The 26,065-nt window shown below is 48.5% G+C and overlaps 1 protein-coding gene across 3 annotated transcripts in view; it reads right to left on the bottom strand.

The window, feature by feature from the left end:
• The window catches only part of BDP1 (BDP1 general transcription factor IIIB subunit), a 197,800-nt gene extending 173,438 nt beyond the window's left edge, over nucleotides 1-24,362 (bottom strand). For 2 of the 3 annotated variants that reach the window (XM_069750679.1, XM_069750688.1), the window contains exons 1-5: nucleotides 24,026-24,341; nucleotides 13,022-13,601; nucleotides 6,575-6,684; nucleotides 6,401-6,463; nucleotides 6,071-6,196 (exon numbers count right to left, since the gene is read on the bottom strand). In XM_069750679.1, coding sequence (XP_069606780.1) covers nucleotides 6,071-6,196; nucleotides 6,401-6,463; nucleotides 6,575-6,684; nucleotides 13,022-13,601; nucleotides 24,026-24,252 — 1,106 coding nt within the window. In that variant the 5' untranslated portion in view covers nucleotides 24,253-24,341. Of the gene's footprint in view, nucleotides 1-6,070; nucleotides 6,197-6,400; nucleotides 6,464-6,574; nucleotides 6,685-13,021; nucleotides 13,602-24,025 lie in introns of all 3 variants that reach the window. The other variant, XM_069750670.1, reaches the window with a different exon arrangement.
• Nucleotides 24,363-26,065: the final 1,703 nt, after the last annotated feature.

Below are 26,065 nucleotides of genomic sequence, written 5' to 3' on the forward strand. Positions count from 1 at the left end.
ATCTTTTGGATCACCTTCGGCAGTAAGGGAAGTGGAGGAAACACGTATGGGAGTTGAAACTGATGCCACGGGAATATCAGCGCGTCCACTCCGATAGCCTGGGGATCCCGAGAACGAGCAATGAAGTTGTGAACCTTGGCGTTCAATCTGGACGCCATCAGATCCACGTCCGGGGTCCCCCAGCGAAGACAGATCTGTCGAAAGACCTCTGGGTGGAGTTCCCACTCCCCCGAGGCAAGGCCCTGGCGGCTCAGGAAGTCCGCCGCCCAATTCTCGACTCCCGGAATGTGCACCGCAGAGATGGAGGAATGGTTGGTTTCGGCCCAACGAAGGATGTGAGAGACTTCCTGCATCGCCGCCCTGCTGCGGGTACCCCCCTGGTTGTTGATGTAAGCCACCGCCGTGACGTTGTCCGATTGGACTCGTATTGGGTGACCCGCGAGCAGGGTGTGAAAGCGACTCAGGGCAAGTCTGATAGCACGAATCTCCAGGATGTTGATGGGGAGCCTGGATTCCTGAACTGTCCAACGGCCCTGGGCAGAGTGGTGAAGAAACACCGCCCCCCAGCCGAGAAGACTGGCGTCGGTAGTTACCACTAACCAGCGGATCGGGAGGAAGGACTTCCCCTCGAGAAGAGATTGACCCAGGGTCCACCATACGAGAGATTGTCTGACCCGCGGGGACAGGGGGCAAGGGCGGTCGAGAGATGGGAGACTCCTGTCCCAGTTGCCCAGCAAAGCCTGTTGCAAGGGGCGGAGATGGAGTTGAGCGAAAGGGACCGCTTCGATTGCTGCAACCATCTTTCCCAGAATCTTCATGGCGAACCGAATGGTTCGCGGGCGAGGATGGCAGAGCGTACGGGCTCCCTGCTGAAGCGCTTGGGCCTTGGACCGAGGAAGCAAGACCAGCCCCCTTGAAGTGTCCAGGATCATTCCCAGAAAGGAGATCCGACGGGCTGGAACGGGAGAGGACTTGTCCAAGTTGATCAACCAGCCCAGGCGCGAAAGAGAATCCAGGGTAATGTGGACGCTTGACTCGCAGGCCTGAAAAGACGGGCCCTTTATGAGGAGATCGTCTAAGTAAGGTAACACGACGACTCCTCGAGAATGAAGGATGGCCATGACAGCCGCCATGACCTTTGTGAATACCCTGGGCGCTGTGGCAAGACCGAAGGGTAAGGCCGTGAACTGGAAGTGGTCCTCCAGAACGGCAAAGCGGAAGAACCTCTGATGAGGCGGGAATATCGGAATGTGAAGATAGGCATCCTTGATGTCTATCGATGCCAAGAATTCCCCTCTTTCCATCGACGAGATGACCGATCTGAGCGATTCCATCCTGAAGTGCCGTACTCTTACGCACTTGTTCAGGAGCTTCAGATCCAAAATGGGGCGCACTTTTCCGTCCTTCTTTGGCACGACGAAGAGGTTTGAGTAGAAACCTTTGAACCTCTCGTGCTCCGGGACCGGAACAATGACCCCGCTTTGGCGGAGGGAGTGAATGGCGCAAAGAAGGGCGCGAGACTGAGCTCCCGAGCTGGGGAGACGAGAGGGGAAAAACCGAGTTGGAGGAGGCGTGGAGAACTCTATTTTGTAGCCAGACGATACCAGATCCCTGACCCATTCGTCGTGAATAACGGAGAGCCAGGCTTGCTGAAAAAGGAGTAGACGTCCTCCTACTCTGGTGGTATCGACTGGCGCCGTTCCCGAGTCATTGAGACGGGAATCTGGGGGGTCTCGAACCTCTGGTTCTGGACTGCCTCGGCTTCCCTCACCAGGAAGGATTCGGCCTGAAGGAGGGACGAGCGTCTCTGTCTGTGCGAGCGGATCGGTCTGATCTGGGAAGACCGGTAGGATTGGACCAGGCTGGGCTGGTACGAAAGGGCCGAAAACGAAAGTAAGGCTGGCGCTGGAAGGCCGCCTTGGGCCTCTGTTGGGGAAGGAACTTGCTCTTTCCCCCTGTAGCGTCGGAAATCAGCTGGTCAAGCTGTTCACCGAAAAGGCGCCCACTTTGAAAAGGGAGAGAGATCAAAGATTTTTTAGAGGAGGAATCTGCGCGCCACTCTCTGAGCCAAAGAGCCCTTCTGATAGAGATGGCGTTAGAAGCCGCCGATGCTGCGCAATTCGCTGCATCGAGGGAGGCGTACATCACGTAATCGCTAGCCATGGCTATCTGTTTAGCCAGGTCCGCCATCTCAGACGGGAGGTCCTGTTCATGAATGGATTTTGCTAGAGCATCCGCCCAGGAAACCATTGCCTTGGTCACCCAAGCCGCGGCGAAGGAGGGGGACAGGGAAGAGCCTGAGGCTTCGTACACTGAGCGAGCTAGAGAATCTAGCTGGCGTTCAGAGGGACTCTTAATTGAGGCGCCGTCTGGGACTGAAAGAAGCGTTTTAGAAGCCAGGCGTGAGACCGGAGGATCCAGTCCAGTCTTTCACGAACTCTGCTGTGAAGGGATACTTCGATACCAGATCCTTCTTACCCGAGAAACGCTTATCTGGACGCTCCCTGTGTCGTCTGACTATATCCAGAAAAGCTGGGTGAGAGGCAAAAGTTTTGTGGGAACGCTTGGTTCTGGTAAAAGAGACCGCGTGTTCCGGAGCGGAATTAGAGTCATCATCCACCTTAAGTGCGTGATTGACTGCTACAATGAGGGAGTCAACCGTAGCTCTGAACTCCGGAGCCTCCGGGTACCAAAGATACTTCGGACTCATGTTCAGAGTCGTGAACGCTGCGAGCCCCCAAAGAGGGTGAGCGAGAGGTGGAGCTGCCAGAGTCTGAGTGGCGAGGTGAGCGCTCAGGAGAGGTAGTGCGGGTCCGTTTTCTGGATGACCGTGCCTCTTTATGGAGAGAGCGGCCCCTGCTGGCCGACGATTCCCCTGCTACGGAGGGATCTCTTAGGACCTGTAACGGATTGCCCCGTTCCCCGGGAGGATTTTGAATGGATTTGATGGCGTTGGCTAAAAAATCCACGGACTGCGAAAGTGAAGCGACCCACTGGGTGGGGGCTAGGTACACCGGAGTCGGTGGCGGGCTCCTGGGCACATGGGGCATCGCAGGCAGAGCAGAGGGGGGAGCTTTGAGGGCGGGGAAGTGGAGCCTGGCAGGTGGTACACGCAGAAAAAAAGGTCGAATGCACCTTTGAGGATTTTTTAGTCTTAGACTAAGACATGGTGTACACTAATGCCAGATAGGGTATAGCCTAAGGAAGCGAGGGCGGCGCTGCAGGAGAGAGCTGACGGTCTCCTTACCCTGGTCCTGTGTCCCACAGAGGAAGAGAGAGAGAGGCGGCAGGAGGATTAGGCGACAGCTGGCGTGCACAGCGCTGCACGTGGAGGACGCTGCGGCTGGGAGACCTGGAGCTGCGGCGTGCAGAGAGATCCAAGATGGCCGCCGAGACCTGGGGGAGAGATCTCGCACACAGACGCGAAAAAGGGGGCGGAGCCTATCTGGAAGCGCCAGATCCCCGGCCGGCTAGGCCGAAGCCGGGGACTAAATTTGCGGCTTCGGCCTGGCGCGCGGCCGCTGATGCCGGGACAACAAAGGGGGCCCAGGAATAAAGTGTGCCACTAGTAAGGGGGAGCCCTCCGAACTGCAGAGCCGGCGCCACCCTCCCCCCCGTCCCCCCCCCCCCCAAAAGACACTTACCCTGAAGGAGCAGCGCACCAGGGGCTGAGGTAGGAGTGTCTGGGGTGAAGAAAACAGGGACGGTGCAGGGGTTGGGAAGCCTCCATCCACCAGCCCCAGAAAGGGGGGTGGAGAGGAACCGTCCACCACCTGAATCAGCCGCATGCAGTGGTGATGCAGGGTGTGCTGCACGGACGCCACGGGTACTAGTGCCTCTGTACAGCCGAGGGTGAAACCTGGTGGACAGGGCAGTCCGGCAATAAAAAGGCCTGGCTGCAGAAGAGGATACTGGAGGTAAAACACCAGTGCTCGTCTGAACAAAGTGGGGAGATCGGTGCCCTATTAGGAAAAAAAAAAAAAAAAAAACCGTCGCCCCAAAAAGGTCAGCTCAGGCAGTGGCTCCCCCGTCGCAGGAGAGGATACGGTGAGGTGAAACTCCCGTGCTCGCCTGTTGTTGGTTCGGGGGAGATCGGACCATGAAAGAATCCGTCGCCCCCTTCGTCCGGGTAGAATTAAAAAACAGTGTGCCTCCTACGGACACTAAGCTTGAACTGGGTCTCTGGAAGCCAGCATGAGGGTGTATACTGCAGGGGAGGAGCTAACCTTTTTTTGTCTCAGCTTAGTGTCAGCCTCCTAGTGACAGCAGCATAACCCATGGTCCTGTGTCCCCCAATGAGGCGAAGGAGAAAGGAAAATACCAATCATACAAAATATACACAAACAGAGGTAAACACCGGTGAGTGGAGGATGGGGTTAAACCAAAGAAGAAGAAAGGGAAATATCACACACTCAAAACCTAGCAACAGTCACAGACTAATCCACCAAACGCCTTCTCCAATAATAACCACCAACATCCTCCAGTAATGCAGCAAAACCTAGCTCTGACAATAAGTGCTAGCCAGGACCCAGATTACATAGGAGATGGAAGTGGCTAACAGTGCATAGCCGAGAGCATTAATGCAGGAAAGCTTCCAGGAGCTCTTAACTGAGCAGACTAACCCTTGCACTGCTAAAAAAAAAATTTACACAGTTAATATGAAGGTGAAGTGCTTCTAAACAGTGCAATAGTAGGAGAAATCAAAGGCTGCGTTTTCCATGGTCCTCTCTTTTGCAGTAAACCCGTGACAAGCAGTTGTCCAAGTACTACAAAACCACTTTAATGTTTAATTAGATCTACAATTAAAGGGGTTGTTCACTACTAGAACAACTCCTTCTTGAACTACATGTTTGACCCAGATAAAATAATAAAAAAAAGAAGCTTATACTCTCCTCCCATCCCGGTGCCATTCGAGCTCCCGGGCTCTTGTGAGATGCGAGCCCGGTGCCCAATCAGCGCTGGTGTCACTGTCTCCGCCTTAGGACAATTTGAACATGAAGAGGAAGCCAGGGCTGCTGATCTCTGACTTTCTCTTCATGCTCAACTCGTACCAAGGAAGGGACAGTGACACTAGAGCTGATTGGGCTATGGGGTCACGTGACCCAATAACAGCACGAAAGCCCTGGCAAGAGGACACCACTGGAATGGCGCCGGCATCGGAAGAGCGCATAGGCCTTTATATTTTATCGGGGTCAAACATTTAGATGAAGAAGGGGTAGTCCTAGTAGTGGTCAACCCCTTTAAATTAAAGCAATTAAAAAATTTGATGCAAGTTATTACCTATAGGTGTTGACTAACTCATTCATTTTCCCCAAACCTTGCCGCTTGACCACTTTTTAGCTCGATTATTGGGGCAGAGTTGTGATCTGTGACTACTGCTTAGATACAAGGTCTACAGGGGGTCTTAGAGACACGCCTCCTGTTTCATTATTGGCTCAGGCTGCTCATCTCCTCTCCATTGCAGCTCTGCCTCCTCCAATTGGCTGCAGAATGTAAATACAAGTGTAGCGCAGGCTCACCAGGAAGTCAGTACAAGGAGAGAGGATTTCTACTACCGCAAGGGCAGAATGATTACAAAGTACAGATTACTAACTCACCAGTAACCAAACAATGATTATTAAAGTAATGGATACAAATAGTTAGGGGAAAGAACCTCAGTAAGGACTCATGCTGCACCTTCAATTTACATGTCAGACGTTGAGAAACACAAAATTACGGGTGGGACGGCTGAATAGGCAACCAGCAGACGCCTGCATTTGTCCTATATTAATTAACAGGACAGTTGCTCGATAGCTGTCGGACGTTGTAAGGTTGACTCGGCAAGCATTCAGTACAGAATGCCGCAGCGTCTCTCCACGTCCAAGGTGGAAATAAAAGGCAATGCACAACCCCTTTAAGAGCAAATTAAATATTCTAGGTGCTCCTGATACACAAGTACAAACGTAAAAGATCACCGTGCACATCTGGCACAAAACTAAAGCTCGAACCAAAGTAGTATTTGATCAATAACAAGTTATAACCCAAGATTAAAAGGGACATACAATTTCTAATTGACACCATAATGGCTTACCTCTCCTCATCAAGAATAATGGATCCATCCTCTGCCACCTTCACACGAGGAGCCAATAACTGGCTATCGTCTTCTTCATCGTCATCATCAAGATCCTCCTCTTCAGCATTATTTTTCACTGTCAATCTAAAGTGTTAAGTTGAAGATATAATAAAGAAGAAGTAGGAATAAAGACAGAAAACAAGTATAAAGAAAAGTCTACCCTCATTATATTTCAAACGTTTTCTATACACACAAAAAAAACCTTTAAACTTTCAGATCGTGCCTCTTCAGTGGCAATCACAGTAGTATATGGTGCAAGGAACCAGGAAGAGATTTATACCATCTTACCCCGTGATCGGAGGTTCCACAGGAGAAGGCTTTTCACTGTTCCTACTTTCTTCAAGTGAAGAACTTCAAATAATATAAGTGGAAAATAATTAGTATCAACAAAGCTAGAATCCCTCAATAATATCTCACATCAGTAATCACCATAACGTCAGTCCGGACATATCGCAGACCTACCTCATTGGGTTAGTCATCGGAATGAAGTGTACGAAGTCTCTCATCCTCATGTTGGATTTTTCCAGCTCCGCGATTTGGTGTATGATTGGATGCTTCGCTCTCCAAGCTTTCTACAGCATAATACCAATAAGACAACACTATTAGGAGAACCAGGAAGGGCGAGATATATTCTGATTTCATTAGTCATACTGGCTTCATTGTAGAAAAAAAATGCCTCTATATGGAATGTCTGTGACTGCCCCCAAAAACAGTAATTAGACCTACCGGTAATTGTATTTCCAGGAACCCATCCTGACAGCACCATGGAAGACGTCCTTCTTATCATCTTTGGGACAGGAAACAAAGAGAGGTTAAAAGGACCCTCCATCTCCACCCCTTGGTGTCTTTTCAAAGTACCCCATCTGGATGGTTGCAACAAAAAATGTATTAGTCATTATTATAAAAACTTTACGTCACATTAGTATAGAGGTTTCTCATAAGAGAAGGAACTAGTAGTGCTGTCAGGATGGTTTCCTGGAAATATAATTACCGGTATGTCTTATTACTGCTTTCCAGTTCACCAATCCTGACAGTAACCATGGGGAATACCAAAGTATGACGATTTAGGGCAGGACCACTGCATGAAGAACCTTGATAACTCAAGGCTATTTACCCTGAGACTACGTCTAGCTTATGTTTCGGGAAGGTATTTAGACTAGACCAAGTTGCAGCTTTACAAATCTGATCCACTGAAGCCCCCCTTTCTCTGCCCATGAAGTAGCTATGGCCCTAGTTGAATGGGCCCTAATAGTATCCGGGGGAGATCTTCCCTAAGCCTCATAGGCTAGACCAATAGTGGCTCTAATCCACCTATCTATGGTGGATTTGGCCACCCTTTTGCCCCTATTTGAACCCCCATATTGCATGAACAGATTTGTGTCCTGTCTGCAGCCCTTAGTTGCTTCTAGGTATTTAAGAACTGTCTCTAACATCTAGACAATGAAAGGATTGCTCCTTCGGGTTTCTAGGGTGCTGGAAGAAAGGAGGGAGAACAACTTCCTGATTCATGTTCGAAGTTGATGCGAATTTGGGGAGGAAAGCTGGGTCGAGCCTCAGGACCAGTCAATCCTCAAACGCCTATAAATATGGGTCCTGAATGGATAGGGCTTGTAGTTCCCCTATTCTTTTTGCTGATGTGATCGCTACCAGAAAGGCAGTTTTAAAAGAGAGACTACTAGTGTCCATATCATCTGCTGGTTCATAAGGGTGCTTACAAAGTGCATTTAGTACCAAGTTAAGATCCCAATGAGGGACAGACTTCCTTACAGAAGGTTTCAGCCTCTGCATAGCTCTAGAGAACCTAGCTATCCAGGGGTGGGTGGATAGCGGAAAATCAAAGAATACGCTAAGGGCCAACACCTGACACCTTAGAGTACTCAGTCTAAGGCCCTGCTTGAAACCTGTCTGCAGGAAATCAAGGATTTGGGGGATGTCTGGGTGAGTTATATCTACTGATTATTTTCTGCAATACATGCAAAAGCGCTTCGAAATTTTGTTGTATATAGCAGAGGTCACAGGCTTTCTGCTCGCTTGAAGGGTAGAAATTACTTCATCAGACAGATTTTTTTACTTCAGGAGCTGCCTCTCAGGATCCATGCTGAGAGCTGAAGACTGTCTGGGTTGTGGTGGAGAACTGGTCTCTGGTGGATATCTCTTCTGGGCAGCACAGTGGCGCAGTGGATAGCACAGCAGCCTTGCAGCGCTGGAGTCCTGGGTTCAAACCCCACCAAGGACAACATCTGCAAAGAGTTTGTATGTTCTCTCCGTGTTTGCGTGGGTTTCCTCCGGGCTCTCCGGTTTCCTCCCACATTCCAAAGACATACTGATAGGGAATTTAGATTGTGAGCCCCATCAGGGACAGTGATGATAATGTGTGCAAAATGTAAAGCGCTGCGGAATATGTTAGCGCTATATAAAGAAAGGAAGGAGGATGGGGTTTTCTTCCGTCATTTTCCTCAGCAGAGGGAACCAACTCCTCTTCAGCCAGAAGGGCACCACCAAAACAATCTTCACCCTTTCCTCCTGTACTTTCCTGAGCACCCTCAGAACCAGAGGAAGAGGTGGAAATGCATAGGACAGCCCTTCTCCCCATGGCTGGGACAGTGCATCGACTCCTAGGGAAAAAACCTTCTGATCTTCGCATGCTCTCTGGCTGCAAATAGATCCACCCATGGCACCCCCAGCATTGACACAGCATACTGAATACTTCCTCGTTCAGCTCATACTCCGTGGGGGATAACTTCTGTCGGCTCAAGAAGTCTGCCACCTGGTTTCTGGACCACTCTAGGTGTACTGGAGAGATGGATAAAGCCGTTGCCCTCTGAAGATCCTCTTGGCCACCGCCGTACAGGATGTTTTCGACCCCCTTGATGACGTAACAATGCCACCGCCGTCATGTTGTTGGACAGGATCTTTATGTGTCTGACCATCGACTGGACCTGAAGTAGTACCTTCCATACTGCATACAGCTCCCTGAAATTCGAGGAGCTAGAGCTCATCTCTGGACTCCATTCTCCTTGAAAATATCTCCCCTCTACATGGCTGCCCCAGATTAGCTGACGTGCATCGGTGGTGTCTACGAAACATGGGGAGAGAATCCATGAAACTACTGTCTGGAGGTTTTGTGAAGCAATCCACCAACGTAAGGATTCCCTTATCGGGAGGGATAGGGGCATTACTTTGTCCAGTGATCATTGACGTTTGTCCCAGGCGGATAGAACTGCGCCCTGAAGCTCCCAAGAGTGGAACTGACTCCACTGTACGCAAGGGGATACAAGATGTCATCAGTCCCAAGATTCCCATTGCTTCTCTGATGGAGCAGCGGCTTCCTGTAAACCGGTGGATTCTTCCAACCATGGCGAGCTGTGTTTCTTCTCAATCAGGAGTCTAGTAGGACCCCTAGGAATTTCTTCCTGGTTTCTGGAACCAGGTCTGACTTCTCCCAATTTATGACCCATCCCAGTTTCTGAAGCATGGATATCAAGATCTGGCAATGGTCCCTGAACTGTTCCTTAGAGCTGGCCATTATCAAGAAGTCGTCTAGATAAGGGACTGGATGATGATGTCCCGATTCCGTAGGTAGGCGACCACCTCCGCCACCAGCTTGGTGAATATTCTGCGTGCTGAGGCTAGGCCAAAGGGAAGACATTGGAACTGGTAGTGATGGATCCTCCCTTGGACCCTCAGAGCAAACCTTAGGACTTTTTGGTAAGAAGCATGGATTGGGATGTAATAGAACGTGTTCTTGAAGACTAGGGTACACATAACCATATTTTTGTCTATAAGAGGAATCGTAGATCTGATAGCTTCCATCTTGAACTTCTTGTATCTGATCCACTGGTTTAAGGGCTTGAGGTTTATTATTGTCCTGCGCTCTCCTGAGGGATTCTTTACTGAGAAGAGGCTGGAGTAATGGCCCTTGCACTTTTCTTGCTTGGGGACCGGGACTACTGCTCCAACCTTTAGTAGGTCCTGGACATCTGTCCAAATGGGGGAAGTGGCTGACTGGAGGCAAGAGTTTGTTATGACCTTTCAGGGGGCGAATGGGTGAACTCTATTTTGTAGCCGCGGGAGACTATCTCCTGCTAGCCCCCCAGGAACCGTCTTAGCCGTTCCCATACTTAAGGCGTCATTTCCTACCCGAGCCTGAAACAAAAATGGAGTTTTTACCCCTACCTCCTTTGGGGTAGCTCCATCTGTCCGTTTTCCCTTTCCCCTTATAGCCTGACTTCTGGCTAGTTTGGGGCCTACGAAAAGGCTGGTATTTCTTTCATTTCTTCTCAGGGAACCCCTTCTTTTAGTCTGATGCCTTTTCCAGAATATCATCCAGAACAGGCCCAAACATCTTATTACCAGAGGAGGGAATGGACCAAAGCTTATTTTTGGATTGAGTGTCCCCCGACCAAGTCTTTAACCAGATAGCTGACCGCGAGGGACGTGACAGACACCGGAATGTGAGTATGTACTGTTTTTTTTTTTTTACATTTACAATCATAACCAGGGTAAACATCGGGTTACTAAGCGCGGCTCTGCACTTAGTAACCCAATATTTACCCTGGTTACCAGTGAACACATCGTTGGATCGGCGTCACACACGCTGATCCAGCGATGTCAGCGGGTGATCCAGCAACGAAATAAAGTTCTGGCCTTCTAGCTCCGATCAGCGATGTCACATCAGGATCCTGATCGCTGCTGGGTGTCAAACACAACGATATCGCTATCCAGAACGCTGCAACGTCACGGATCGCTATCGTTATCGTTCAAAAGTTGCTGAGTGTGACGGTACCTTAAGTGTAGGGTAAGGGCTAAAAGTGGTTGTTGCTTTTGTAAGTTTCCTCACATGCCCCTGGCTCTGCTCCAAGCCAATGTCTCTCTTAGTGGGATCCTCCATGTCAGATTTACTGGTATACAGTCCTAGCTTTACAGTAAGGCAGCCCACCCACACACACAGGGACACTATTTATGCCATACCCATGCTTGGTGTAAGTCCTCGCCGCATCCTCTTCCTGCATTCCATCGTGGAATGCACGCTGGAAAGCACCCCCGGCCGCGACCTGGAAAAGTTCTCTGAGCGGCCTGCAGAGATGACGCTGCCGTGGAACGCACGCTGGAAAGCATGCCGGCCGCAACCCAGAAGTGCCCGGCCTCCAGAGATGACGCTGCCGGAAGCACGCCCGCAGGGCTTGCAGCACGCCAGAGGCAGACATCCGAGCAGAGAGTCCCCAGGCAGAAGTAAGCGGCCCGCAACTCAGGAGCAGAGCTGCACTGAGGTAGGCTGAAGGACCCCACCATCGGAGGGTGTCTGCCACAGATCTCTTGGTAGCAGAAAGGGAAAGGATGGGCCCCCAGATCCATGCCGATCTACCCTGTACGGCCAGGGATAGGAGCTCCCTCTCGTCGTTCCTATCCTCAGTGGGACAGGAAAAACACTGAGGGGTGGGAATGGGAGGGTCCTTTTAACTTCTCCTTGTTTCCTGTCCCAACTAGGATACGAAGGACGCCCTCCATGGTGTTGTCAGGATTGGTGAACTGGAAAAAAATGGTTTTATTTTATTTTACCTGAATTGTCCCTTACAAGAATTGGACACCAGGTTTTTGCTACCTAATCTGAGAGAGTATAACATAGGGGCAGAGAACCCGATTCCAGCAATTTGTGACTTATTGGGCTACTTGCTGTAATTTAGATAATCTCTTACTGATAAAATAGTGATTGGATCACTAGAAGACTAGTAAACCTGCTGCCTTGTAGTCCTCCATATTCATGAGCTCTGCCTAACCCCACCCCCACCACTGATTGTACACAGAAAGCTGCCAATCAGTGGTGTGGGCAGGGTTACACAGACTGCAGCAAGTAGTCCATTAAGTGATGCTTTGCCAGAATCAGGGTCTAAGCCCCTACAACATGCTGCTCTTAGATGGGGTTGCAAAAAGCCTGGTGATAGATTCCCTTTTAAGAGCGTGTTTAAGGGGTCAACAAAAATCTATCCGTTATCCACTGAATAGTTGATAATCATTAGATCGATATAGATGGGACGCATCATCCGGGCTCCACATATCACCAGATCACTTGGCTATTATCGTCTCTCATATGCAATGAATGAGTGGCAGATCTCATGCACGGCTGCACTCCTCCTGGCCTCGTTCTGGTGCTATGCGGTTGGGAGAGAGATGGGACCCCCATATGTGTATATTTTTGTTTGTTTACATAGGACAGAGCTTTATATTACAGATGGCAGTCAATCCTGATACTGGCCCAACTGCTGATATGCGGGAACTAAAAAAGGAAATGTAAACTATGCTTTTAAAGCTTTAAAACATTGGGGGAGTGTTTTGGCATAGGTCCAGCTACTGAAGTCCATGGATACAGCTAGTGTGCACCATGGCCTTAAATATACCATTTTCTGTGTAGGAAGCTTAGACACTGTAAATCCATAAAGGATTAGGCTAGTGCATTCTCAGAAGAGCCAATATGCAGCCCCCTGAATCTGAGTTTGGGGGAGGACTGTATAATTTGCTCGGCATCCAACTGAAAAGGACAAACTGAAGTGCGAGTAGCTCTTGGACAATTGGCATTGTTGTGTCCTGTTTGGCTGACAGACTGGACCTGCCTCATATTTTTTGGAGGAACCAGTTATATAAGAGAAAGGGGCTTTTTCCCAATTGATGAGGCTACGATTCCCCCAGCACTGGCTGCTCGGCACTGGTCCTATGTGCTCCGTTCTCAGCTGTCTGCTGCCATTACTAGTGTGGATGTGAAGTATACCACTAAACGCCAACATCATACACAGATAGGCATATTACAAGTAGGGGAGGACAAAGTACAGCTGTAACGAACATGTTTCTTAGGTTTTCAGAATTAAGACCGTTACGCTTCTGGCTGATGGAAGAAGAACATTTGCAGTCACTCACCTGCTCTCTCCGCAGTTCCTCCTTCAGAAGGTCGCGCAGTTTTTGCGCTCGTTTAATCCTCTCCTTTTCTAGGTTACTGGTGATAACCTTTCTCGGAATTGATTTTTTAACCGCTTCAGGGAAATCGTTACTACAGGATTTCTGGGGCGGCCGTTCTTTCAGCGGGCTGGGATCCTCCTTCAGAGCGCTCTCCACAGGTTTAGCACGACTAACATCTTCGTGTTTAAGGGCAGATTTCTTATATGGAGAAAACTGGGGAACTTGAGGGACAGGCGTCCTTTTTTCAGGTAAAGTTATAATTTGTCCTTGAGGGGGAGACAGAACCCCCTGAGATTTTTGAGGGCTCAACACCTTGCCCTTCTCAGCCGAGCACCCTTCATGCTTATGTGGGGCAGGGACGACGAGTGGCGTTGAAGGCACCTCCACTAGAGGAGGTTTGGAAGGTGGAACAGCAGAGGCAGAATTTGACACCCTTGGTTTAACAAGGTTAGGCAAAGTAGAAATTCTCTTCCGTCTTGGGAGCAGAGCAGACACTGTTCTTGCAGGCGTTTCTTGGCTGACTGGGACCACTGTTTCAACGCTATAAACATAAAAAAAAAATGGAAAAATTCAGTGACATGTATGAGATACCAGACATTATATAATCTACTGGACCAGGAGGCATCGTCATTGTGAAATTGACATCAGGACAGGCCATCAGTCCATATCAAGTGTGTTCAAATATCAGTCCATATGTGTTCTATATGGGAAGGCTTTTGGACTAAGCATGCGCCAGTTCTAAGTTACTGATCATGTGAGGGAGCGCGCCCTGGACCCGGACCAGTCTTAGGAACATACAAAAAGTTTTATATGGCAGTTTTTAAAATCTGGATCCATATTATAAATGGTTTCTAGGATTGCTCCATAAATAGGGACCAGGACGTTAGGCCTGACCCAGTCCACAATTTACACTGGGTTACATATTTTCACATCTGTTTTGGGGGACTCGCATGCTGCACCATTCCGACAGAATAAAAAAACATCCAAAGACCCCATTCTAGTTAATGGGACTCAACAGATGTGGCCAATGTCCAACATGAGACAGATTTGGTACTGCTATCCTTACTTGTTCTGCTTCTATGATGTAGCAGAAGACTGAAAGTGAAACACACCGATGTGAACGGAGCCCAAGAAATGATGGTGCCTTGGAGAACTGAAGATGACATGGCTGAGGCGGGAAAATATTTGAATTTCACATTAACAATAATTTTACAGCAACAGCGTATATACAGGTTGATTCACTCACCAATTTTCCAGGAAAATTGCTGTAACTTCTAAAAGATGGCCGAAATTTGGACTGTACATACTTTGACTCATGAAAAGTGAGAGTGCAATGAACCTCCGTGACAGTGACTAGAAACATCCTCACACAGAGTGGTCTCGCCGACTTGTTGCCCCACCGGTCTCCACCACCATGAGATAGATTTGTTGCATGCCTTCCTGTACGTCGGTAGTTTGTGTGGAGCTCGCATTTCACTCCTGCCATACTCCTCCTTCATTTGTTAATGTACAGATAACGTTTGGAGGAGCAGGTTTTCATTGTGAGTCCTTATAGAGGCTCCAAAGAGTTTCTAAAGAACCGTGTATTCTGTCATTGGTGAATAAGATGGAACATACTGGATAGGCATGATAATAATAATAATAATAATTTTATTTATATAGCGCCAACATATTCCGCAGCGCTTTACAAATTATAGAGGGGACTTGTACAGACAATAGACATTACAGCATAACAGAAATACAGTTCAAAACAGATACCAGGAGGAATGAGGGCCCTGCTCGCAAGCTTACAAACTATGGGGAAAAGGGGAGACACGAGAGGTGGATGGTAACAATTGCTTTAGTTATTCGGACCAGCTATAGTGTAAGGCTCAGGTGTTCATGTAAAGCTGCATGAACCAGTTACCTGCCTAAGTATGTAGCAGTGCAGACACAGAGGGCTAATACTGCATAAAGTGTATGAGAACATGATGCGAGGAACCTTTTTTTTTTTTTTTTTTTTTTTTTTTTTTTTATTATAAATAGGCCACACAGGGATCGTTAGGTTAATGCATTGAGGCGGTAGGCCAGTCTGAACAAATGAGTTTTTAGGGCACGCTTAAAACTGTGGGGATTGGGGATTAATCGTATTAACCTAGGTAGTGCATTCCAAAGAATCGGCGCAGCACGTGTAAAGTCTTGGAGACGGGAGTGGGAGGTTCTGATTATTGAGGATGCTAACCTGAGGTCATTAGCGGAGCGGAGGGCACGGGTAGGGTGGTAGACTGATACCAGGGAGGAGATGTAGGGTGGTGCTGAGCCATGGAGTGCTTTGTGGATGAGGGTAGTAGTTTTGTACTGGATTCTGGAGTGGATGGGTAGCCAGTGTAATGACTGGCACAGGGTAGAGGCATCGGTGTAACGGTTGGTGAGGAATATGATCCTGGCAGCAGCATTCAGGACAGATTGGAGCGGGGAGAGTTTTGCAAGAGGGAGACCGATTAGTAGAGAGTTACAATAGTCCAGACGAGAATGAATAAGTGAAACAGTAAGAGTTTTTGCAGAGTCGAAATTAAGAAAAGGGCGAATTCTAGAAATGTTTTTGAGATGCAGGTAAGAAGAGCGAGCCAGTGATCGGATGTAGGGGGTGAATGAAAGGTCAGAATCAAGGATGACCCCAAGGCAGCGGGCATGTTGCTTTGGAGTAATGGTGGAACCGCACACGGAGATGGCAATGTCAGGCAAAGGTAGGTTAGTAGAGGGAGAGAACACGAGGAGTTCAGTTTTTGACAGGTTTAGTTTCAGATAGAGGGAGGACATGATGTTAGAGACAGCGGTAAGACAATCACTGGTGTTTTCTAAAAAGGTCGGTGTGATATCGGGAGCAGAAGTGCATGATGGAGGATGTCCAAAATGGCAAACAGCGACTTCTGGTGTCTCCATGTAAATGGTCTCACAGGCGTTTCCAGGAGACAGGCACGTGTATTCCACATGTCAACGAGTGGTCAAGAAAGGTTGTGTTCACTCGTACAGAGTGACTGTCATTCAGGAATTGAAAGGACCCGATTAAGAGAAAAGAATTACAGTATTTTTCAGATTATAAGACGCATTTTTCCCCAAAAATTTGGGGGGAATGGGGGTGCGTCTTATAATGCAGATATACCTTACCTGTACTGTTGCTGCAGGTTGGCATGAGGGGGTGTACGGTGCTGCTGCGGGGGCTCTGCCAACACTTTGTGAAAGGCCAGAGCCCCCGCAGTTCCATAGTTTCCTGTGCGGTGGACTCTGGGAAAATGGCCGCCGGGGGGCCACGCATGCACAGATGGGAGATCTCGGCACCAATATCTCAGGAGATGAGTTTTCAGTAGTGATGAGCGAATATACTCGTTACTCAAGATTTCTCGAGCATGCTCAGGGGTCCTCCGAGTATTTTTTAGTGCTCGGAGATTTAGTTTTTCTTGCCGCAGCTGAATGATTTACATCTGTTAGCTAGCATAAGTACATGTGGGGATTCCCTAGCAACCAGGCAACCCCCACATGTACTTGTGTTAGCTAACAGATGTAAATCATTCAGCTGCGGCAATAAAAACAATTTCCAAGCACTAAAAAATACTCGGCGGACCCCCGAGCATGCTCGAGAAATCTTGAGTAACGAGTATATTCGCTCATCACTAGTTTTCAGTGCTAAGATCTTGGAGACCTCATCTCCTGAGATCTTGGTGCCGAGATCGCCATCTGCGCATACACCGCCCCCGATGGCCATTTTCCCAGAGTACACCGCACAGGAAACCATGGAACTGCAGGCTCTGGCCTTTCACAAAATGTCGTTAGAGCCCCTGTAGCGCTGGGCACCCCGCAACAGCCCGCCGCACATCGGAACACTCTCTCATCCCAGTCTGCGGCCTGCAGCATCACCCCACTCCTGCCTCCTCCATCAGCGATCCTACGACCCCGATTCACGGCTGCCACCACCCCCGGTAAGCAATAAGACACAAGGATTATAAGAAGCACCACCATTTTATTTAAAAAGAAAAAATCCTATTTTTCTCCTCAAAATTTGGGGTGCGTCTTATAATCCCAAAAATACGGTAGTTCTTGCCGGATTTTTTCGTTTGAGACCATTTTACGAGTTGGATGTACAATAATAAGGCATAAACTTTTCCAGCACTCCGAGAGAACATACATCGAGAAATCCAGGCTATGACCCCAGACATCCTGCAGAATACATGCAATAATATGGAACGGGGCGTGCAGGCGTACTTGGATGTGACCGGTGGACATTTTCAACACCTGCCTTAAAATATTAATTTACCATGAACCAAGGGGTATGTAGTGCAAATTTCAGTACGATAGATAGTCTCTTTTAGAAGTTAGTTACAGCAATTTTTCCGGGTAAAGTAGCGAGTGAATCACCCTGTGTATGTATACAGATCTGAAAAATTAAGAGACCACCACATCAAAACCCTGTCATGGGCAGCCCAATCTCCAGACCTGAACCCCATTGAAAACCTCTGGAATGTAATCAAGAGGATGATGGATAGTCACAAGCCATCAAACAAAGAAGAACTGCTTATATTTTTGTGCCAGAAGCAGTTTGAAAGACTGGTGGAAAGCATGGCAAGACGCATGAAAGCGGTGATTACATCTGTGTGCGCACGTTGCAGATTTTTCGTGTTTTTTCGCTATAAAAACGCAAAAAAATGCATACATTATGCATCCCATCATTTAGAATGCATTCCACAATTTTTGTGCACATGATGCGTTTTTTTCCTCGAAAAAAACGCATTGCGGTAAAAAATGCAGCATGCTCATTAATTTTGTGGATTTTCTGCGGATTTCCCACGTGATTATTGCATTGGGAACCTCCGGAAAAATACGCAAGAAAAAGGCATGCGGATTTGCCGAAAATGTCCTGTTTTGCTCAGGAAATTTCTGCAAGAAATCCTGAATGTGTGCACATAGCCTTAATGTCATGGTTATTCCACAAAATATTGATTTCTGAACTCTTCCAGAGTTAAGACATTAGTATTGTTGTTTCTAAATTATGATGATTTTGTTTGTTTTTTAAATTTTTGACCATTTCTCCTTTTCAGAAAAAAAAAATACTAAATTTGTTGCTTGGAAATTCGGAGACATGTCAGAAGTTTATAGACTAAATGAACAATTTACACTTTACTCAAAAATATACCTGTAAAGAGAGAAAAATCAGACAAACTGAACATTTTGCCGTGGTCTCTTAATTTTTGCCAGAGCTGCATATACAGTACTAGATGGTGGCCCGATTCTAACGCATCGGGTATTCTAGAATATGCATGTCCACGTATTTTGCCCAGCCACGTAGTATAATGCTCCATGCAGTTATAGCCCCATAGATGCTCCATATAATGCTCCATGCCGTTCATTATGGCCCCATAGATGCCTCATATAATGCTCCATGCAGTTATGGCCCCATAGATGTCCCATATAATGCTCCATGCAGTTATGGCCCCATAGATGTCCCATATAATGCTCCATGCAGTTATGGCCCCATAGATGTCCCATATAATGCTCCATGCAGTTATGGCCCCATATAATGCTCCATGCAGTTCATTATGGCCCCATAGATGCCCCATATAATGCTCCATGCAGTTATGGCCCCATAGATGTCCCATATAATGCTCCATGCAGTTCATTATGGCCCCATAGATGCCCCATATAATGCTCCATGCAGTTATTGCCTCATAGATGCCCCATATAATGCTCCATGCAGTTATGGCCCCATAGATGTCCCATATAATGCTCCATGCAGTTATGGCCCCATAGATGTCCCATATAATGCTCCATGCAGTTATGGCCCCATATAATGCTCCATGCAGTTCATTATGGCCCCATCGATGTCCCATATAATGCTCCATGCAGTTATGGCCCCATAGATGCCCCATATAATGCTCCATGCAGTTATGGCCCCATAGATGCCCCATATAATGCTCCATGCAGTTATGGCCCCATAGATGCCCCATATAATGCTCCATGCAGTTATGGCCCCATAGATGCCCCATATAATGCTCCATGCAGTTATGGCCTCATAGATGCCCCATATAATGCTCCATGCAGTTATGGCCCCATAGATGTCCCATATAATGCTCCATGCAGTTATGGCCCCATAGATGTCCCATATAATGCTCCATGCAGTTATCGCCCCATATAATGCTCCATGCAGTTCATTATGGCCCCATAGATGCCCCATATAATTCTCCATGCAGTTATGGCCCCATAGATGCCCCATATAATGCTCCATGCAGTTATGGCCCCATAGATGTCCCATATAATGCTCCATGCAGTTATGGCCCCATAGATGCCCCATATAATGCTCTATGCAGTTCATTATGGCCCCATAGATGCCCCATATAATGCTCCATGCAGTTCATTATGGCCCCATAGATGCCCCATATAATTCTCCATGCAGTTCATTATGGCCCCATACATGCCCCATATAATGCTCCATGCAGTTATGGCCCCATATAATCCTCCATGCAGTTATGGCCTCATAGATGTCCCATATAATGCTCCATGCAGTTATGGCCCCATAGATGCCCCATATAATGCTCCATGCAGTTATGGCACCATAGATGCCCCATATAATGCTCCATGCAGTTATGGCCCCATAGATGCCCCATTTAATGCTCCATGCAGTTCTTTATGGCCCCATAGATGCTCCATACAGCATTGTGCCACATGTAATGCTGCTGCTGCAGTAAAAAAAAAAAAAATCCACATACTCGCCTCTCGTCACTGCTCCTCAGCGACCCGTCTCTCCGCACTGACTGTTCAGGCAGAGGGCGGAGCGCACACTAATACATCATCGCGCCCTCTGACCTGCACAGTCAATGCAAGAGGACGGGAAGACGGAGCGGCGCCCAGCGGATGGAACACGGACAGGTGAATATTAAATACTCACCTGCTCCTGACGCTGTCCCTGCCTGTCCCATGGTACCGCAGCTTCTTCGCACCTGCGCGAGAAGGACATGCCATGACGTCACGGTCATATGACCGTGACGTCATGGCAGGTCCTTGTCGCATACCATCCTTAGCGCATACCATCCTTAGCAACGGAACGTCGCGTAGAGCGGAAAAGGCGCCGGAGGGTGAGTATATAATGATTTTTTTTTATTATTTTTAACATTAGATCTTTTTACTATTGACACTGCATAGGCAGCATCAATAGTAAAAACTTGGTCACACAGGGTTAATAGCGGCGGTAACGGAGTGAGTTACCTGCGGCATAACGCGGTCAGTTACCGCCGGCATAACCCTATGTGAGCGGTGACTGGAGGGGAGTATTTGGGCGCCGGGCAGTGACTGAGGGGAGGAAGGAGCGGCCATTTTCTTCCGGACTGTGCCCGTCGCTGATTGGTCATGGTTGTTTTGCGGCGACCAATCAGCGACTTGGATTCCATGACAGACAGAGGCCGCGACCAATGAATATCTGTGACAGAAAGATGGAAGGGACCCTTAGACAATTATATACAGTATATCACAAAAGTGAGTACACCACTCATATTTTTGTAAATATTTTACAATATCCTTCCATGGGACAACACTGAAGATAGGCACTTTCATACAATGTAAAGTACCGTATACACTCGAGTATAAGCGGAGAATTTCAGCCCATTTTATTAGGCTGAAATTGCCCCTCTCGGCTTATACTCGAGTCATACCCAGGGGTCAGCGGGGGCGGTGGAGCAGCAGCTGTGTAATCATACTCGCCTGCTCCTGGCGCGGTCCCTGCAGGTCCCTAGTAGCGTCTTCCTGTAGTGAGTGGTCACATGGTACCACTCATTACAGTAATGAATATGGACCCGACTCCACTCCCATAGGGGTGGGGCCGCATATTCATTACTGTAATGAGCGGTACCATGTGACCGCTCAACACAGGAAGAAGCTGCCAGCGTCCGGAGAACCAGGGACCAGCAGGGACTGCGCCGGGAGCAGTTGAGTATGACGCAGTGCGCGATATTCACCTGCTCCCCGTTCCACCGCCACCGCTGCGTTTTCCCCATCCTCTGCACTGACGCTCAGGTCAGAGGGCGTGATGACGCGATTAGTGTGCGCGCCGCCCTCTGCCTGAACAGTCAGTGCAGGGGACGCGGAAGACACAGTGGCGCCCGGCGGTGGAACGGGAAAGGTGACTATAGCAAGTTCCGGGGGCCTGAGCGACGACAGGCGAGTATGTGTTGTTTTTTTTTATCGCAGCAACAGCATATGGGGCATAATAGTCTAATGAGCATCTTATGGGGCCATAATCAACGTTTGTGCAGTATTATATGGGGCAAATGTCTGTATGGAGCATCTTATGGGGCAGCATTGTATGGGGCATATTTTAATATGGAGCATCTTATGGGGCCCATCAAACTTTATGGAGCATTATATAGATATTCAAAAACACTTAGCCTACTGATGTTTCAATTAATTTTACTTTTATTGGTATCTATTCGTATTTTTGACATTTACCGGTAGCTGCTGCATTTTCCACCCTAGGCTTATACTCGAGTGATTAAGTTATCCCAGGTTTTTGTGGCAAAATTAGGGGTCTCGGCTTATACTCGGGTCGGCTTATACTTGAGTATATACGGTAGTCACTGTACAGCTTGTATAAGTGTGAATGTGGTGTGTCCTCTAAATTAGGCCAGTTTCAGGCTATGTCTACACGTCCGGAATTGCTGCAGAAATTTCAGCGGCAATTCCGCAACTGTGCCGCGGGTAAAACGCATGCGGAATTGGCATGCGTTTTCCCGCTAAACACTAGCGTTTTGCAAGCGTTTTTAGCTTGCAGAATGTAGTGTTTTCCAAGCGATCTGTAGCATCGCTTGGAAAACGGATTGACAGGTTGGTCACACTTGTCAAACAGACAAAGCAGTCATCAAAGCAAAAGGTGGCTACTTTGAAGAACCTAGAATATAAGACATAATTTCAGTTGTTTCACACTTTTTTGTTAAGTATATAATTCCACGTGTTAATTCATAGTTTTGATGCCTTCAGTGTGAATTTACAATTTTCATAGTCATGAAAATACAGAAAAATCTTTAAATGAGAAGGTGTGTCCAAACTTTCCTTTCTGTACTGTACAAAATGACTGACAATCAACATCGATCTGGGGCACCATGCAAAATATCACCTTGTGGGGTATCCTTCATCATGAGGAAGGTGAAGAGATCAGCCTAAACTATACGGGGGAACTTGTTAATGATCTCAAGGCAGCTGGGACCACAGTCACCAAGAAAACCATTGCCAACACATTATGCCGTAAATGTTTAAAATCCTGCAGTGCCCTCAAGGTCCCCTTGCTCAAGAAGACATGTGTAGGCCCATCTGATATTTACCAATAAACACCTGGATGATTCTGGGAGTGACTGGGAGAAGGTGCTGTGGTTAGAGGAGACAAAAATTGAGCTCTTTGGCATTAACTCAACTCGCCATGTTTGAAGGAAGAAAAAAACTGCCTATGACCCAAAAAACACCGTCCCCACTGTCAAGCATGGAGGTGGAAACATTAGATTTTGGGGGTGTTTCTCTGCTAAGGGCACAGAACTACTTCACCACATCAATGGGAGAATGGATGGAGCCATGTAGGCCGGCGTCACACTGGCGTTTAAAACGGCCGAGTGCAATGCGATAAAAAAAAAAAAAAAAAAAAAAAAAAAAAAAATCGCATTGCACTCGGACCAATATTAAGGTATGGGGCCGCTCCCAGCAGCCGACTTTTTGTCGGCCGTTTTTCTCGGTCCGAGACAATCGCAGCATGCTGCGATTGTCTCGGACCGAGGAAAGCTCGCGGCTCACTCGCACCCATATAAGCCTATGGGTGCGAGTGAGACAGCGCACACACCACTCGGATAACATCCGAGTGATGTGCGCTATAAGCGGACCCCAGCAATGGAGGAGATGGAGAAATTCATTTCTCCGCCTCCTCCGCAACTGTGCTCCGATCCTCCCTGTGCGAGAGAATCGGAGCACAGATGTATGACACTCGGCTCCTGCTCTGCTGCGAGCAGGAGCCGAGGGCCATTAGCACATCGCATCCGATGCTCTCGCATCGGATGCAATACGCTAGTGTGACGCCGGCCGTACTGTAAAATCCTGAGTGACAACCTCCTTCTCTCCACCAGGACATTGAAAATGGGTCGTGACTGGGTCTTCCAGCAAGACTATTACCCAAAACATACAGCCGAGGCAACAAAAGAGTGGCTCAAAAAGAAGCACATTAAGGTCATGGAGTGGCCTAGCCAGTCTCCAGACCTTAGTCCCATAGGAAACTTATGAGGAAGTTGAAGCTCCGAGTTGTCAAGCGACAGCCTCAAAATCTTAATAATTTAGAGATGATCTACAAAGAGTGGACCAAAATTCCTCCTGACATGTGCGCAAACCTCATCAACTACAAAAAACGTCTGACTGCTGAGCTTGCCAACAAGGGTTTTGCCACCAAGTATTAATTGTTTGCCAGAAAACATTGCTAAAGCCAACTGTGTCCATCATATGGCTCTCAGTGTGTGTGGAGGGCAATCACGGCACGAGGCCCCCCCAATCGGGGCAATCACGGTGCGAGGCCCCCCATCGGGGCAATCACGGTGCGAGGCCCCCCATCGGGGCAATCACGGTGCGAGGCCCCCCCAATCGGGGCAATCACGGTGCGAGGCCCCCCATCGGGGCAATCACGGTGCGAGGCCCCCCATCGGGGCAATCACGGTGCGAGGCCCCCCCAATCGGGGCAATCACGGTGCGAGGCCCCCCCATCGGGGCAATCACGGTGCGAGGCCCCCCCCATCGGGGCAATCACGGCGTGAGAGCCCCTTGCAGGCCAATAGCTCCTGATGGCGCACAATTCCGCCTGCTGAGGAGGAGGCAGTGGCCCTTACACCAGTGGCAGCCCCCCATAAACACACAGACACAGCAGCTGGCACTTGTGCTCAGGCTACAGCTCCGGCCCCGCAGGACCCCAGTCACACTCACAGTTCCGCCTGCTGCGTCTCCTCCTGCGGTACTCCCGGCTCCCCATGCTCGGCTGGTCCGCTCTCTCCGGGGGCCGCTGTCTTGCTCTCCTTTCCGGGATCAGGCTCCACAGTGGGGGCGACTCCTCCATCCCGAGCAGTGGCCGCACCCGCCTGCCCCGCTCCACCCGCCGCCCGGCCGCCGGGCCTGACATTGGGCCGGACGCTGAGCCTCGCTCTGCGCATCATGGTGAGGCCGGCTCTCCGCTTCTCCTCTTCCTCATCCCGGAGCCGCACACACACTCACAGCCAGGCTCAGAGCAGCGCAGTGCGCAGACTCACAGGCCTATCACGTGGGCTACAGGAGGGCGTGAGTGCGGAATAGAGAGGTTTCATGATGATGTCATCAGTGCGCGACTTCCCAGCATCCTGTCACTGTGTCAGGCTGCAGGCAGGGTTCACCCAGAATTTCGAGGTGATAGACCGCAGCTGCTGATCGGATGCTGTTCTGTAGTCCCATGGATGATTAGGATGCTGCTCCATCACAGCTATGCATGATGGGTCACTGTGATAATAACGCTTCTCATAGCTGCAATATAACAAGGAAACATTGTTATTCTTTATAGCTCAAAATGCAATTGCATAGTAACGCCTGAGTGTGTAGCATCGCATACTGTTTTAATAGTCGTTTGCGAAAAAAGCAAATTTTTTTGAGTATTAAAAGCAAAACAAATAACCCAACTTTCGGATTTGCACTCGCAGTATCAGGCTGGGATTATCAGAGCGTATTTCATGGTCCGTCTATGGAGCGCAATGTCGGGTCTCCATATTGTACAGAAGGTCTCTCCAGTAAAACTCTTCTTTATTGGGGACATTCGTGGTTTTAAGATCATCATGTCTTCTAGAAGTCTAGAGGATGGGGGACACGAGGGAGACGTTCTGGAGGCGATTGGGTGAGGAGCGGATAAGTGTGGAGGAGAGAAGGTGGTCTTGGGAGGATCGGAGATTACGTGAGGGAAGATATTGGGAGATTAGCTCTGAGATATATGGAGGGGACAGGTTGTGGATGGCTTTGTAGGTCAATGTTCGTAGTTTGAACTGGATACGCTGGGGAATTGGGAGGCGGTGAAGGGATTTGCAGAGGGGAGAAGCGGAGGAGTAGCGAGGAGAGAGGTTGATTAGTCGGGCAGCAGAGTTAATGACGGTCTGGAGGCGCGAGACAGTTAGCGGGGAGGACACAGAGGATGATATTGCAGTAGTCGAGGCGGGAGATGATGAGGGAATGCACTAACATTTTAGCAGATTCAGGCTTGAGGAAAGAACAGATTCTGGAAATATTTTTGAGTTGGAGGTGGCAGGAGGTGGTGATTGCTTGGATGTGCGGTTGAGGGACAGGGCAGAAGTGAAGGTACCGCCGAGGCAGAGGACTCCTGGTGGTGTCACTAATTGTGATATAGATCAGGTAAGGGGGATAGGTGAGATGGAGCAAAGATCCACAATAAGTGTTGGCCTTTATTGTTTGTCCACACGCTTTATGAGCATTTACCACAAGTTCTCAGACAAATCAACAAATCAAAATGGGAGCAGTTCCTGGCCCTGTGACATGATGGAAAACGCATTATTCATCACCAAATTGCTCCTGGATTGTTGGGAGCAGTCACTCTTGGAGGGTATATAGATCCCATTCTTTATTAATGGCAATGTTCTTAGCAAAATTGTGAATTAACACCCTCCATGGATGAGAAGCCGCCACACCTGCCTTACTGTTGGCATGACACAGGATTCATGGGAACATCTTGTGCACACGACTGTTTAATTCGGATGAGTGCTATCTGTAGTTTTGACGGATAGCACTTGTATCCATTTTATTCTATTGGATGTGAACATGTCCGATTGTTTTCCTCGAACTGAGTGATCTGAGGATAAAATCGTTGACATGTCGTCTGATCAATATCTGCAAGTCTGTGGGTCTGGATTTTGTGGATTGACTTAACAGAGGAGGTGGATAAACTTTTTTTTGTTTTGCTCTCCACTCTGATCTAACTCCGATCGGAGTCTGATT

This window comes from Ranitomeya imitator, chromosome 1 (assembly GCF_032444005.1).
Source record: "Ranitomeya imitator isolate aRanImi1 chromosome 1, aRanImi1.pri, whole genome shotgun sequence".
NCBI lineage: Eukaryota > Metazoa > Chordata > Amphibia > Anura > Dendrobatidae > Ranitomeya > Ranitomeya imitator.